This window comes from Atheta coriaria, unplaced genomic scaffold (assembly GCF_025399875.1).
Source record: "Atheta coriaria isolate IRGN ID8LTWV9N9 unplaced genomic scaffold, Caltech_Dcor_3.1 hic_scaffold_6_pilon, whole genome shotgun sequence".
NCBI classification, from domain to species: Eukaryota; Metazoa; Arthropoda; class Insecta; order Coleoptera; family Staphylinidae; genus Dalotia; species Dalotia coriaria.
The window spans coordinates 13,059,448-13,071,626 of NW_027045448.1; the positions used below are offsets into that span (position 1 = coordinate 13,059,448).

Genomic DNA, 12,179 nt, shown 5'->3' on the forward strand with positions numbered 1-12,179 from the left:
TTTGCAAAATTGCATGTGCATGTGATAAGTGGAGTGCAATCAATTCGGTGAATATCAACACGCTGGTGCAAGTCAAGTCAGGTGAGAGTGAGGTGTTACGGGGTGAGTGAGAGTGGTGCAAGCACAACACACGTCATGTCAACATCCGCCAAAAAACAATCACGCAGCGCGCGCTAACGTGAATCCAGTAAATGAATAATTTATAGCATAGAGTCACACAGAGGCGTTATTTACAAAATGTACACATCCCCTCCACCTCCACAAAGAGACAGAGCTTATAGATGAGGTTAGGGAGGATTAAATTTACAAACTAATTTTCGTCCAAATCAATCAATCGAATCAATTTCAAGTGGATGTAAATGCAAATCACTTTATCGTAAATTAATTGCTAATTATTAATAATGATAGAGTATTGATTATCGCATGAAAACTAGTCTTTGGAATCAGTTAGTCACATATCAAGTTTACTTAGTTTTTGGTATTTCGCTAGCGTGTGTGTTACTCACTTTTACGTTAAACTATTTCGGTTATGAATAAGAAACGTACACAAACATGAGAGATTTGGTGGTTGTTACTGTTTCTGGTGCTTCGTAAAACCATCAAACTGGCATGGCGACAGGAACCAAAGAGTGATGAAGAGTATACAAACAACACAACAAAAACATAATAAACCAACAACACAAAAACGCAGTAGTAAAACACAACTAAAAATCAAACGTCAGTAAATTCACACAGTGTGACACAGTACCAAAACGTGGTTCACAAATTAATAAAATTTTTAAGTACGCGCGGCATAAACAACTTTTTAAAATACACAAAAAACATTCAACAACTAGCGCCATCTATGGTATAATATAGATATGTTATTACAGGTTATGTTTATGATTTTCATGATTACGTGGTTGGTTTTGTGTATTTTAAAAAATAGTTCGCCGCGAATGCTCGGCAAACAGAACGGGAACGACGGAGGTGCAGTGCTACACTCTAGTTGGTGGCTGGAGCACCATGGCGGCGAGACGTACCTTCATTGCCTCCGGGGATCGGCCACCGCGCGGCGTCGTCGTATAGATGGCGTCAGCAGGAATACCACCGGGACCGGTGGCGGTCTTCTCCAGGTCCAACTTTTCGCTGCAAGAGCAATATTTAGATGAAATGTTACAAGACGCAAACTTGGTCTATATTGGCCGCGCAGATAAAACAAACTTTAAGACTTTCGGGACCCAAGCGGCACAACAACTAAATGGCTGTGGGGTGCAGCGTGGGTGGAATTGTTTCCTATCGAAATTACTGTTTTACCGCTCGACGTGTACGTAAAAAAACAAGCAGAAAACAACGTGCTCCCTTGACCGTCCAGCGGAATGGAGGTATTTTTATGGTCGGTGAGCTTATGGTCCGTTAGCAGCGTGGTGGAGGAAAAAAAGGCCGAAAGGGCAGAAGCAAAGATGGCGCCGGAATTGTTTGGGAAAGCTTTGCGAAAGCTCTGAATTACCATCCGGCGCGTGTTCCGGCCGTTCGCTATCGTGTTCATGCCCCCCGAACCTCGGAGGCAGATAAAAAACTTCGCTCGTTCGCTATTTAATGATATTGTTATTTTATAAATTTCAACTTTTCTATTTCTATTCCCACACTCCGCGCCCTTAAACCCACGAAGATTACTGAACTTTTTTGCGTTACTAAATTTTCGTTTATGTTGACACGAATTGTCTTATCTGTCGCGAACAAAACGCGCGCCGGAGTAACATATGTGTGTATTCAAGATGGCGCGGCGCGTCATAAAATGGATGACACTAAACTCGCGGCGTTTTGAAAAGCGGGTTGAGTCACAGCGCTGTTCCCCGGTGAGTACGGGGCGCGCTCGGCCGGAATTGTTTAAAGTTGATTTACGAGGCGGGCGCCCAGACGCACTTCCGCTTATCGGTGGGGGCGCAATTGCCAAAGCGCGATAAGACGCCCAGCGACATTGTGTACACACTTCCGGGCAGCGTATTTCATGTGAAATATCCACGCATAAACACTTCACATGGTCTTTACATTGACTTTGGAAACAATTTTTATATTCAAATATTGTTAAAAATAGTTTTTGATAAAAATACATCAAATATTTATAAACTAACCTCAAAAAAATATCAAATTTAATGAGTTTAATGACAAAAAATCATGTTTTTCGTAAATTTCCACAAGAAAAGTTTGTTCCACCAAGGGTCGCCCCATAAAAACACATTCAAAGCATCTCCAGGACTAATTATGACCCAAACGCAGTTAATTGAGCGCCTCATTAAAAGCTAATTAAGTCGTGCGCTAATTGAGCACCGCGCGCAGGCCGTTCGCAGTCATTTCGGCTTGTAATCGTGTTTTTATCGTTATTATTCCGACGCTTTTACAAAAACTTGCTCGCGTTTGAAGGAAGTTAAACCCGCCATCATCATAGATTCGGCAAAATCAAGGAAATGCTCGGTTGCGGTGTGAATGTGATTCAAATCGACGCGGATAATGAATATTCAACGGCGAAATCGACGGATTTGGGCGCGGATCAATCATGCACAATCACACACGCGTGTCGACGGCGGCGATATCGGAAGTAATAAATACGGGACGGATTGCAGGAAGTAATTAGTAAATCATCACATTTTCGGGATGCACACAAATATAGAATTATAGAGATGTTGGTGGAAATCCAGGATTTTGGCACAGGCAAAATTTATATATGATAGATGATAGAATAAGAGAGGGTAAGGAAAGAGGACGAGAGATAGAAATTCATGAAAAGCTTACCTTTCCAGGTCGGACGGCTTGAAGTCGCCTTTTCCTGTGAACACGCGGAAAGCAAACATAATTTATGCGTGCAAACCTAGCACCCACATACAGAGCGTCTCCGTAATAATATCATCAGTTACTCACTCGCAAAACAACATTTTTCCGCCTTGATGGTGTAGATAAACATACAGAGCAGCACGATGAAGATAGCAAGTGATGCACCCGCCAGGGTTACCAACGTACTCATCTGCAACGGTTCTGTAAAGAAAACACAGAAAAAAATTGAAAAATTTTATTTGAATTTTCATTACGAAAATCGTTTCTCAATCCCTCGTCAAGACATTCCTAGCCATTCTCACTCACAGCGAATGAATTATTTATGCCAGCGATCGATTTTTTTCGTTCTATTTGTCGAGATGTCGAACGCCTTGACATTTTCGGTGTAAAACGTGTCTGAGCGCAAGTGCTTGTTCGACACCATCCGGACAGATGCCGCCCTCGAAACGTAACCCTGTGTGAGTGAAAACGCGCGAAATGTGCATCCCCGGCTTTTCGGCATCACTATAAAAATGTACTCGACAAAGTTTACATGCATGTTCGACACCGACGGGTGACGACGGAGAGGAACCATCCGAAATATTCGATTTGATGTTTTCGGATGGTAAAGCGTTCAATTCATTCGAGGGCGCGTTTTTGGAGACGAGAAAGATGACTTGTGACATCAGCACTTTTTACATGCGGAACGTCTGCTCATCACAATTTTGACGCCGCTTAGTTTTTCCGCTCCCGAGGAGTTTACGATCCACATCCGTATCAATAAACTCGGCGCGCGCGCCATTTTCCATCTCCCCGAGCAGGACAAAAAAAAGGTATGGAGAAGAAAATCGTACGCGTAGAAAAATGAAAGATGAACAACGACTACTACGGAAAGTAGTTGCTGATAAAGGGATTTTCGTTAAGTTTCTTATAAGTTTTTCCCGAATATCAGCACTCGCTGAAAAACTCAACTCTCCTCCATTCGCTGGGTTCATGCAGTTGCATAAAAGTTTTTTCAACTTTTCGCGCAGCAAAAATATAAAATTGTTTGTCTTCGAAATTTATCACTGTTGAGAATGTCCGGGGACGCGCGAGCCATCCGCAAATTGCTGTTTTTACTGTCGCAAACCCCTCCCAGGAGAGCGGCGAAAAACTTATGCGCATAACTTATCGAAATCCCTTCGAGCGGTTTGCCGAATGGCCGAATGTTTTCCGGGACGCTTTGAACGCGCGCACTCGAGACGACAACAACAATCGTCGTGTTATTGCATTACGGGCGGGGAGAATATTCCGACAGACGTTTTCAAAGTGAACACACAACAAACACAAACCGCACAAGCGCACAAATCAAACAAGTTTATTATAGAAGTCGTAGTAGGAAAAAGTAAACTTACCATTTACGTAGAGTTTGACTGCGTGACGATCTGTTCCTCGATCGTTTTCTACCGCCAAGTAGTAAGCGCGTGAATCTGTCGCTTCGGCGTCTTTGATTTTTAGTGTGGCGAGGTAACAATCTTCTCGTTCTTCTTGGATCACTTCATCGACACTGTATCTACCTGTAAATACAATAAAAATTGTTTTTTGTGAATACATTTTGAGAAAATGTAAAAAATTAGATTTTTTTGGTTTTTCTATGAAAAATTGAAGAAAAATTTGAACTGAAAAGATAAAAGAATTAATTTGTCACTTCGTAGACATATGTCGAGCCAAAACAATAAAAAAATAAAGAAATCTTTGAAAAAAACCAAGAAAAATCATAAAAATTTGAATTTTCATGGTTTTTCCATGAAAAATCCACGAAAAAATTAAACTCAAGGCTTAAAAAATTAATTTGTAACTCTGTGGGCCTATGACAACTCAAAACAAACACAAAATTAAACAAAAAAGTTAAAATTCCGTAAACTTTGAGTCTTTTTCGATGAAGAATTTAATTAGTGGCGTTTTAACGCAAATTTCATTAACCCCGGTGCAAAGTATAACCATTTTACGAATAAATTCATCCCAAATTATTATTTAGTATACTATGAACATTAACCTCGTGCATTATTATGCTGGCGTCTGGGGTAAATGTATCCATTACCGGTTTAGGTTATGTTGGCCCACCCACACACCCGGAAAAGGAAATGCGCAAAGAATAGCAGGCTTCTCCACCCTCAGATATTTTTTTCATGCAGCCGAAAAAACTTTTTAATGAGTTTTTTCTTGTTTGTTGACGGTGTTACACCCCCAAACACATTATATATTTTTTTCGTATTTTCATTTTTAAAAAGTTGTAATGCACTCGTGTCATTTATTTGAAATTTCAAGTTATTAGAAGAAAACATACCCATTTCAGAACCTGCTTCCAATCGTAACGAACCCCATTCCCAAGCTACAACCCTCGGGCGTGGATCCGCGCAGACTACCATGGACATTTCGACGTCTTCACCTTTTTCTACGACGGTTTCCGGTGTTGCAGAATGTCTTAAAACTTGCGGTGCACCTGAAAATTAAAGGAAACGTGTATAACTGGTTGCCTATATTACGAAAAACAAGTATATATGAAATTAAGTTATAGGTTATGTCTTACCAACTACTTGTAGAGCAATAGCTTCACTCTGAATGGTCCTCTCTGCTCCCCCGATGATATTTGTCACTTTACACACATACTCCCCCTGATAATCATAGGTAACATTCGAAATATGCAATTTTGCTTCCCGGCCGCGTTCCACAATGCGATTTGACGGTGAAGGAATGCGCTGCAACCATTGATACGTGGGTTGCGGGTTGCCTTCAGCAATGCACTCAAAAGTCGTAGACGAAAACAAAACAGCAGTTGTCAAACGATCAGGACCCACGGAAAGAATCTTCGGAGCATCTGTAAACAATTATCATACTCAACAAAAAATCACCACAGTCTACTAAACAATTTGAAAGGATTACAAGTAGGCTAGATGCTTGTAGGGGGGTTTAATGTGGTGTGCAAGAGTAATGCCTGCGGTATCGAATTTGTGTGCGAGCTCGGCGCAATTTGTCTGCAAACTCCACTGGTCCAGAGTGCTTGCAGCCGTGATATTTCACTGGAGTCAGTGCGCTACCTTTATTCGGGGGTCATTTAGAGGTTGCCCTAATGTACAATGTGGTATTTTGATGACCATTTGCTAAAACTCGCGCGGAAACCGTTTAATCGCAAGCAAACCAACAGAAAAACTCAAAAATTAAACAATCAAGTTTAATTTAGATTAAAATCGCGGCCATTTTGAATAAATTTCAAGTGCAAATTAACGTTATGCACAATGTGCCACCTTGATGAAGGCAATCTGCACGGAAGGTGACGAAGGTCCCCTGAAACTCCTCAAAAGGTATAAGAGGCCTGCCTGCTGACTTTTACTACTAATAGCGCCCTCACAGCGCCATCTTGCACCGGCTGAGAGCGCAAAATCTGGAAATAATCAAACTTTAATACCTGAGCACTCCTGTTTCCATCCGGGCGCGCGCGCCACGTGGGCGTTAGAGCGATTTTATACAAATTGTGCGCAAATTTGCATACGCTGATGTATCAAATTATTCCTAATTGAAATCTCGTCGTTTTACGACCTAGGCTACACGACCCTTCAACCTAGGCAACTTATTATACAGCCGGATTTTATTTTTATTGTTATTTTATTTGTATCGTATTAAAATTTAAATCGGCGCGTACAGGAAATGATTATAAAGCTAAATTTTTATGTTAGGCAACCATTTATGCGATCCGGTGTGGAAGAACGCACTGGGGAAATCGAATTAACCCGATTTCTACACTCTCCTCGGGCGCTTTTCTTTTATTTTAGGTCTACAAGTGCACTCGAAGAGACGGCGACGCGACTTTTTTCACTTTCCGAGCGCCGGCGAGTCTCCAGAGTGCCGTTGCAGATAATAGGATGGCATCGTCGCGCGCACGCATCGAAGAGTTGTGTACCGTTGCGAATGTTTATTCCTAATCCCCTCAAGATCCGCAACCATTTTTCCGTCGTCATCCAGCGCAGCAAACAAACGCAGTGTAGCGTTAAAGCTCACAATGTCAAAATTTAAATTGCAATAACTGAGAATGTCCCACCACTACACCGCGGGCGAGTGAATTACGTAAATGCACTTTAAATTTTAATCTCATTTATTTGTCGAAATGAGAACGTGCATTACCATAATTTATTTGCACAAGAATTCGACCTCTCCCCGTGCGCGCGCGGTACGATCTATGACTTGAGCGCTTGACTCAAGATGGCGTCTCGTGGAGAGAGCACGACGCCATTCTTTACTTTTAGTACACTTTATTTCCCAGCGAAGAGGCCTGGGGACGGCGCCGTGCATACATTTGTTTTAATTGCCTCATTTGCATACACTTTTCATAAAGTAAACGCAAATATTTTATTACTCCACCTCGCGCATAACCTCACCTGTCCGAGGGAGCGCGAAGCTTTAATCCCGGCGCGCTGTTTTGCCACTCAAATCGCGATATAAGCCTTGAAAAAAGTTTTAAGCCGGTAAAAATTAATTTCGAAAGTTGCCACCGGAAAAAAAAACCGCGCCGCATGAATTAAATCAATTTTATTCCGAATACACATTCAATTTGAGGTTATTAATATACCGTGACAGGAAATTGGTAGTTATTGATACGTCATAAAATAGCGGACATTTTGTGGCGGCGTCCTGCGGCTGGGCTGGTGGAAATATTTTGAATTATTGCGACAGCAGGTGCGAGCACAGGCCGCTCACGTCGTTATTTTACGCGTCGCTGCATGATAAACGCGACGAAACGCTGTGAAATGCGCGCAACTTGCATTCGTTTAAATTACGACCATTTTGCAAATGCAAAATAAGACAAATTCATTCCCATCGCAATATAATATATATGTTACTACAGAAAACTACTTTATAGCTACAGTTTTGAGGTTATAACCTCAAATAAATGAATAAAAAAGAGATAAATAAATACTCACATTTGACATCGACGTGAACTCGCACGGGTTGGGATTCCCCGGCTTTGTTCCGTGCGTGGCAGGTGTAGAGTCCGGCGTGTTGCCGCACTGCCGGGCTGAACTGCAGTTGTTCTTGTAGACTTGCGGGTTGCGTTTGTCCCTCGCGCTTCCAAACCACCGCGGCTTTGGGGTTCGCCGTCACACTACATCGGATAGCTACAGAATCCTTTAATTCTTCGATGTCAGTCGTTGGAATGCCAATCAGTCTGGTTTCAGGAACAACTGAAAAAAAAAACAACAAATTGGTTTATAAAGTTAAGTAACTTGATATTATTAACACGTGTAGACAAGTGTGAAATGAACAAACAAACAAAAAAAACCATCGACTATTATTTGATTGTGTTTGTGGTGTAAATTGTCATCGAGTGCGCATTTTTTTTTATTCCATGGATTGTTTTAATTGCTTCACTCGGGATGCGCGAAGTGTTTTTTGTCGGTTCGGCTACAATAAACGCAGTTTTATCGTTGACAACAACAAAAAACCATCGATAGCCTCGTTTGGCAACGTGACGGATTCACACGAACGCAAAAATATGAAATATTCGCTTTGGCAATTAAATCGCGCCATCAATATTGCAACGTATTCACCAATTGCAATAATTGTTAGTTTTCCCTCTGGGCATACACCAATTTGATGCGTGTGTTAAAAAAATATTACCAACGCAAATGAGATTTGCATTTTCGTATTGGCGTTTAGTTTACGGTCTGGCGAATTTCCAAAATTGGCAAAAATTTTCAAACGCGCGCAATGTTTAGATAATGCCAAAAAATTACACAGCTGAAATGATTAGCATGTGTCTTTGTGAATTAGCCCTCCGCGATACTATGAATTCCGAATTGGAAATTTCACCGGAAATGAATTTAGCCGCGCGCAGATGCACACACATAATGCTCTCGACTTGACGATGAGGGACATGGCCCGCGCCGCCCCCACACACACCAACGTGTCCCGCGCGCGCGATCCCGTAAGAGGATTTATGAAAGCGCAGGGACGCAACATCGCCGGAGTGCGTAATCCTGCGATGCGGAGCTGCTCGATATTCGATTATTCAATCAGCCGACATGAAACGAAAACGCTGCAGCACACGGCGGAGTAATTTGCGCGTTTCGAATCCTAGCGGTGCATGTAAAACGAGAAAAGTCCTGCCGCAGGACAAAGCAGAGCATATTAAATATATTAAATCATGATTGGAATCGAAACTAGTATTATATACGCGAATGCAACGTTTTTGTATGTTTGTGTCGCGATAACTCAAAAACTATTCAACCAATTTTGATAAATTTTGGTTTCGAGATAGTTTGGACCTTGGACAATAACATAGGCTACTTTTTGTCGCAAAAATATAACTTACAGGGTGTGCAAAACCAAAAAATATATTTCAATGTATCAACGTTTTAATAATTTTGCACAAATTTAAATATTAAATTTTAAAATGCAGCTGATCCTATCCCAGTCAAGCAATAAAAAAATTATCAGGTAAAAGCTAGTAAATTATAAAGTAAAACTGTGAAAATAAACAAAAAAACGTCGAAAAGTCTCTAATGAACAAACATTATTTACCGCTCCTCCTGCGCTATCCTGCAACTCAACGCGCCATCGTAAACCGTTAATTAACGTACCTAATAATGCAACGTTTCGCAAATTTGCATATATTCCCCGTAAAATTTCCGCAAGCGCACCTCGATTATAGACAACTACGCGAATAGCGTGCGATAATTAACCTCAAAAACTGAATCATCTACTTTGAGGCACTTTCCAGCCATAATTCATTCTTAATAGTATTTTTTAAGGAAATAAATCTACTTTACTTACACATAACATCCAAGCGAACTTCAATACTGCTGGATTTAGTCGAGTAGGACTCGTGGACGGCGACGCAGCGCAGCGTCTTGCCGTTATTCTCCTTGGAGATGGTCAGCTCGAGGATCGAGATTGCGAGCCACGTGCGCGGATTATCCAATTCCGTCGAGTTGCTCTGCCTTCGCGTCGGCGTTATCTCGTTCTGATCTGTAAGCAACACAAGCAACATTTGTTAGTATATAGGCAACCATACTAACAAAAATAGCTATAAATTCGATTAACGCATAAACATTTCCACTCACGGCGATATTTACAGCGCCACAGGCTGATACAGTGATGATACACATCCAAAGAAGACAAAAAGTCAGAAATGAAAGGAAGCCAAGAGTCTAATTTGAGGTTAGAAGAGAAGGCATGAAATAACAAAGGAGAATCCAATTATCCGGCACGAGTTACGCATCGCTGAAAACATCCTACGTGGAAAAACGTGCGTGGTGTTTATAATGTACCAGCATGATGCCACTGCGGCCATGTTGTTTTCTATTGCATTGTGATCATAACGATTAAAATTAGCGCGCACGTTTTTACGACACGCCGCGGGCGTAATGTTTGATTAAAAGTTGCGTCGCGCGTCGGCGACGATGCTCATTATGATGTTTTTAAAATATGGCCGTACTTTTACGGCCAAGTTTTACAACAAGTGCCGGCTGCTGAGGCGGCGGCGTACGCCGCACGGCGCCCGAGTTATAAATTTCGCATAACGCTGTACTTTATAAGTTGTAAAATAATAAAATTCAGCCCCCTCGGAGAGCAGGAGCGAAAAACTTCGTTTCCCAGCGTCTTGGAAAGCTGAAAGTGAACAATTCCCTACCGAAACCGGATGTTCGGCTTCTTTTTCGCCTGTTTTCGGCGGCGGCGGTTAAAGTTTTGTCTTAAATTTTCAACTCACCAACAAAATATATAAACAACCATTACGGCAATAACAATACATTGGTGATAATATGGTTGCCTATAGTGTTTTCTTCCTTAACTAAATAGTTTTTATGTTGTAATTCAAAATGCAAAATCATGTTGCAAAGGTATTGTTCAAAGATTCTAAGCTAGAGTTTAGGGTGTTAAAGGTGGCCAAGATTGCATAAATCACGCATGCATAATGCAGACCAGGAACAAGAGCAAACTCCGGAAACAACAGACTGCCGACACCTCAGGCATCCCTTCTTCTCCTCATGCAGAAAATAAAGATAAAGAAAACTCTCGGAGAGGAGTAGAAAAGCTTCAATTCATTTCGCGTAAAATCTCACATTGTATACGCTTAAATAAATAATCTCCAAAGTGACATCTAACGGTGCGCGAAAGGCACATAAATATCGCAAATATTTATTCCTTTAATTTAATCGGAATTTATATTTATGAGTTTTTGATGGCTTCGAAAATGATTTCAGCTCTTTTAATCCGGATAATATTATTCATGGAAAGTTGAAAACGAGATGAAGGTGTCACATCGGCGTGCGCGTGAATATTTCAACGCCGAGGCACCCAGAGGGACTGGACCTGTCCTCCTCGTCTCGCTTTTCTTCCCAGCGGGGACGCAAAACAACAAAAACAACCGCAAGACTTAAAATCCCTACTAATATTATAAATGCGAAAGTCCTGATGTTTGTTACACTTTCACGCAAAAACTACTTAACCAATCATCATGAAAATTTGTACACATATTCTTAGTGGTCCTCGAATGTTTATAGGCTACTTTTTATTTAATAAAAAAAAATATTTTTTAAATAAAATAAAGAAATTGTTTAGCCAATAATACCCCTGCATCTGGCTATTTGACTACTTTTACGCCATCTAGCATTCCAGCAATGAAGCTCAAACCTAAGTACTATAGTACCATCACATTGTATTATCACACTGTATTACCGACAGCTACGTCAACATCAAATCCATTTGACTACACTATGGAGACTGTACACTATACTTCCATAGACTATACTTTCAACTATTTTAAACTTCCCGCCATTCTACTTCATTGTTACTTCTTCTGTGACTACAGACGCGTACGCGAAGCCGCGGGTTAAAGCTAGTAAAAATAATATTCTATCAAAATCTAATTATTAAGATTATGTAAGTTATTCATGTAACCTGAACTTCAAATAATAGCTATTCATGTTTATGCTTCAATGAAACACAACATAACCTAAAATATATGGCTGATAAGTTAGGTTATGTTACATTAGACAAGCAGAGAATGCGAGACTATTTGGTCAAGTCAATGGAGCATTGAATGGAATAGCAGATACAAAGGTGTCATTAGCACAATTCATCAGTATGTGGTTTTGATAACAATTGAAGAGATGTGCAGACAAAACACGAGGGAGCATGAGATAGGTCTGGGGCAGATGCGAGCCGACAGCCTTGCCGCAACACAAAGTGAAGAAAACGGAGCCGGCCAGACAGACAACAGACAGACGCCGGCAATTTTCTATTATTAAATAGCTACTCGTACATGATACAGCCGAAGAAGCGCACAAGATGAAATGAGGTTAGACGTTAGACAAGTGTAATAAGCAGCCGGGGGGATTAATAAATCAGAAACA

The 12,179-nt window shown here is 41.0% G+C and overlaps 1 protein-coding gene across 3 annotated transcripts in view; it reads right to left on the reverse strand.

Moving 5' to 3' along the window:
- Positions 1–12,179, reverse strand: part of LOC135793869 (hemicentin-2) — a 121,862-nt gene that overhangs the window by 2,938 nt on the left and 106,745 nt on the right. For all 3 annotated transcript variants that reach the window (XM_065304981.1, XM_065304980.1, XM_065304982.1), the window contains exons 5-12: positions 9,598–9,792; positions 7,746–8,006; positions 5,360–5,647; positions 5,117–5,272; positions 4,185–4,346; positions 2,899–3,012; positions 2,773–2,806; positions 1,023–1,128 (exon numbers count right to left, since the gene is read on the reverse strand). In XM_065304981.1, the coding sequence (XP_065161053.1) occupies positions 1,023–1,128; positions 2,773–2,806; positions 2,899–3,012; positions 4,185–4,346; positions 5,117–5,272; positions 5,360–5,647; positions 7,746–8,006; positions 9,598–9,792 (1,316 nt within the window). The remainder of the gene's footprint in view (positions 1–1,022; positions 1,129–2,772; positions 2,807–2,898; positions 3,013–4,184; positions 4,347–5,116; positions 5,273–5,359; positions 5,648–7,745; positions 8,007–9,597; positions 9,793–12,179) is intronic.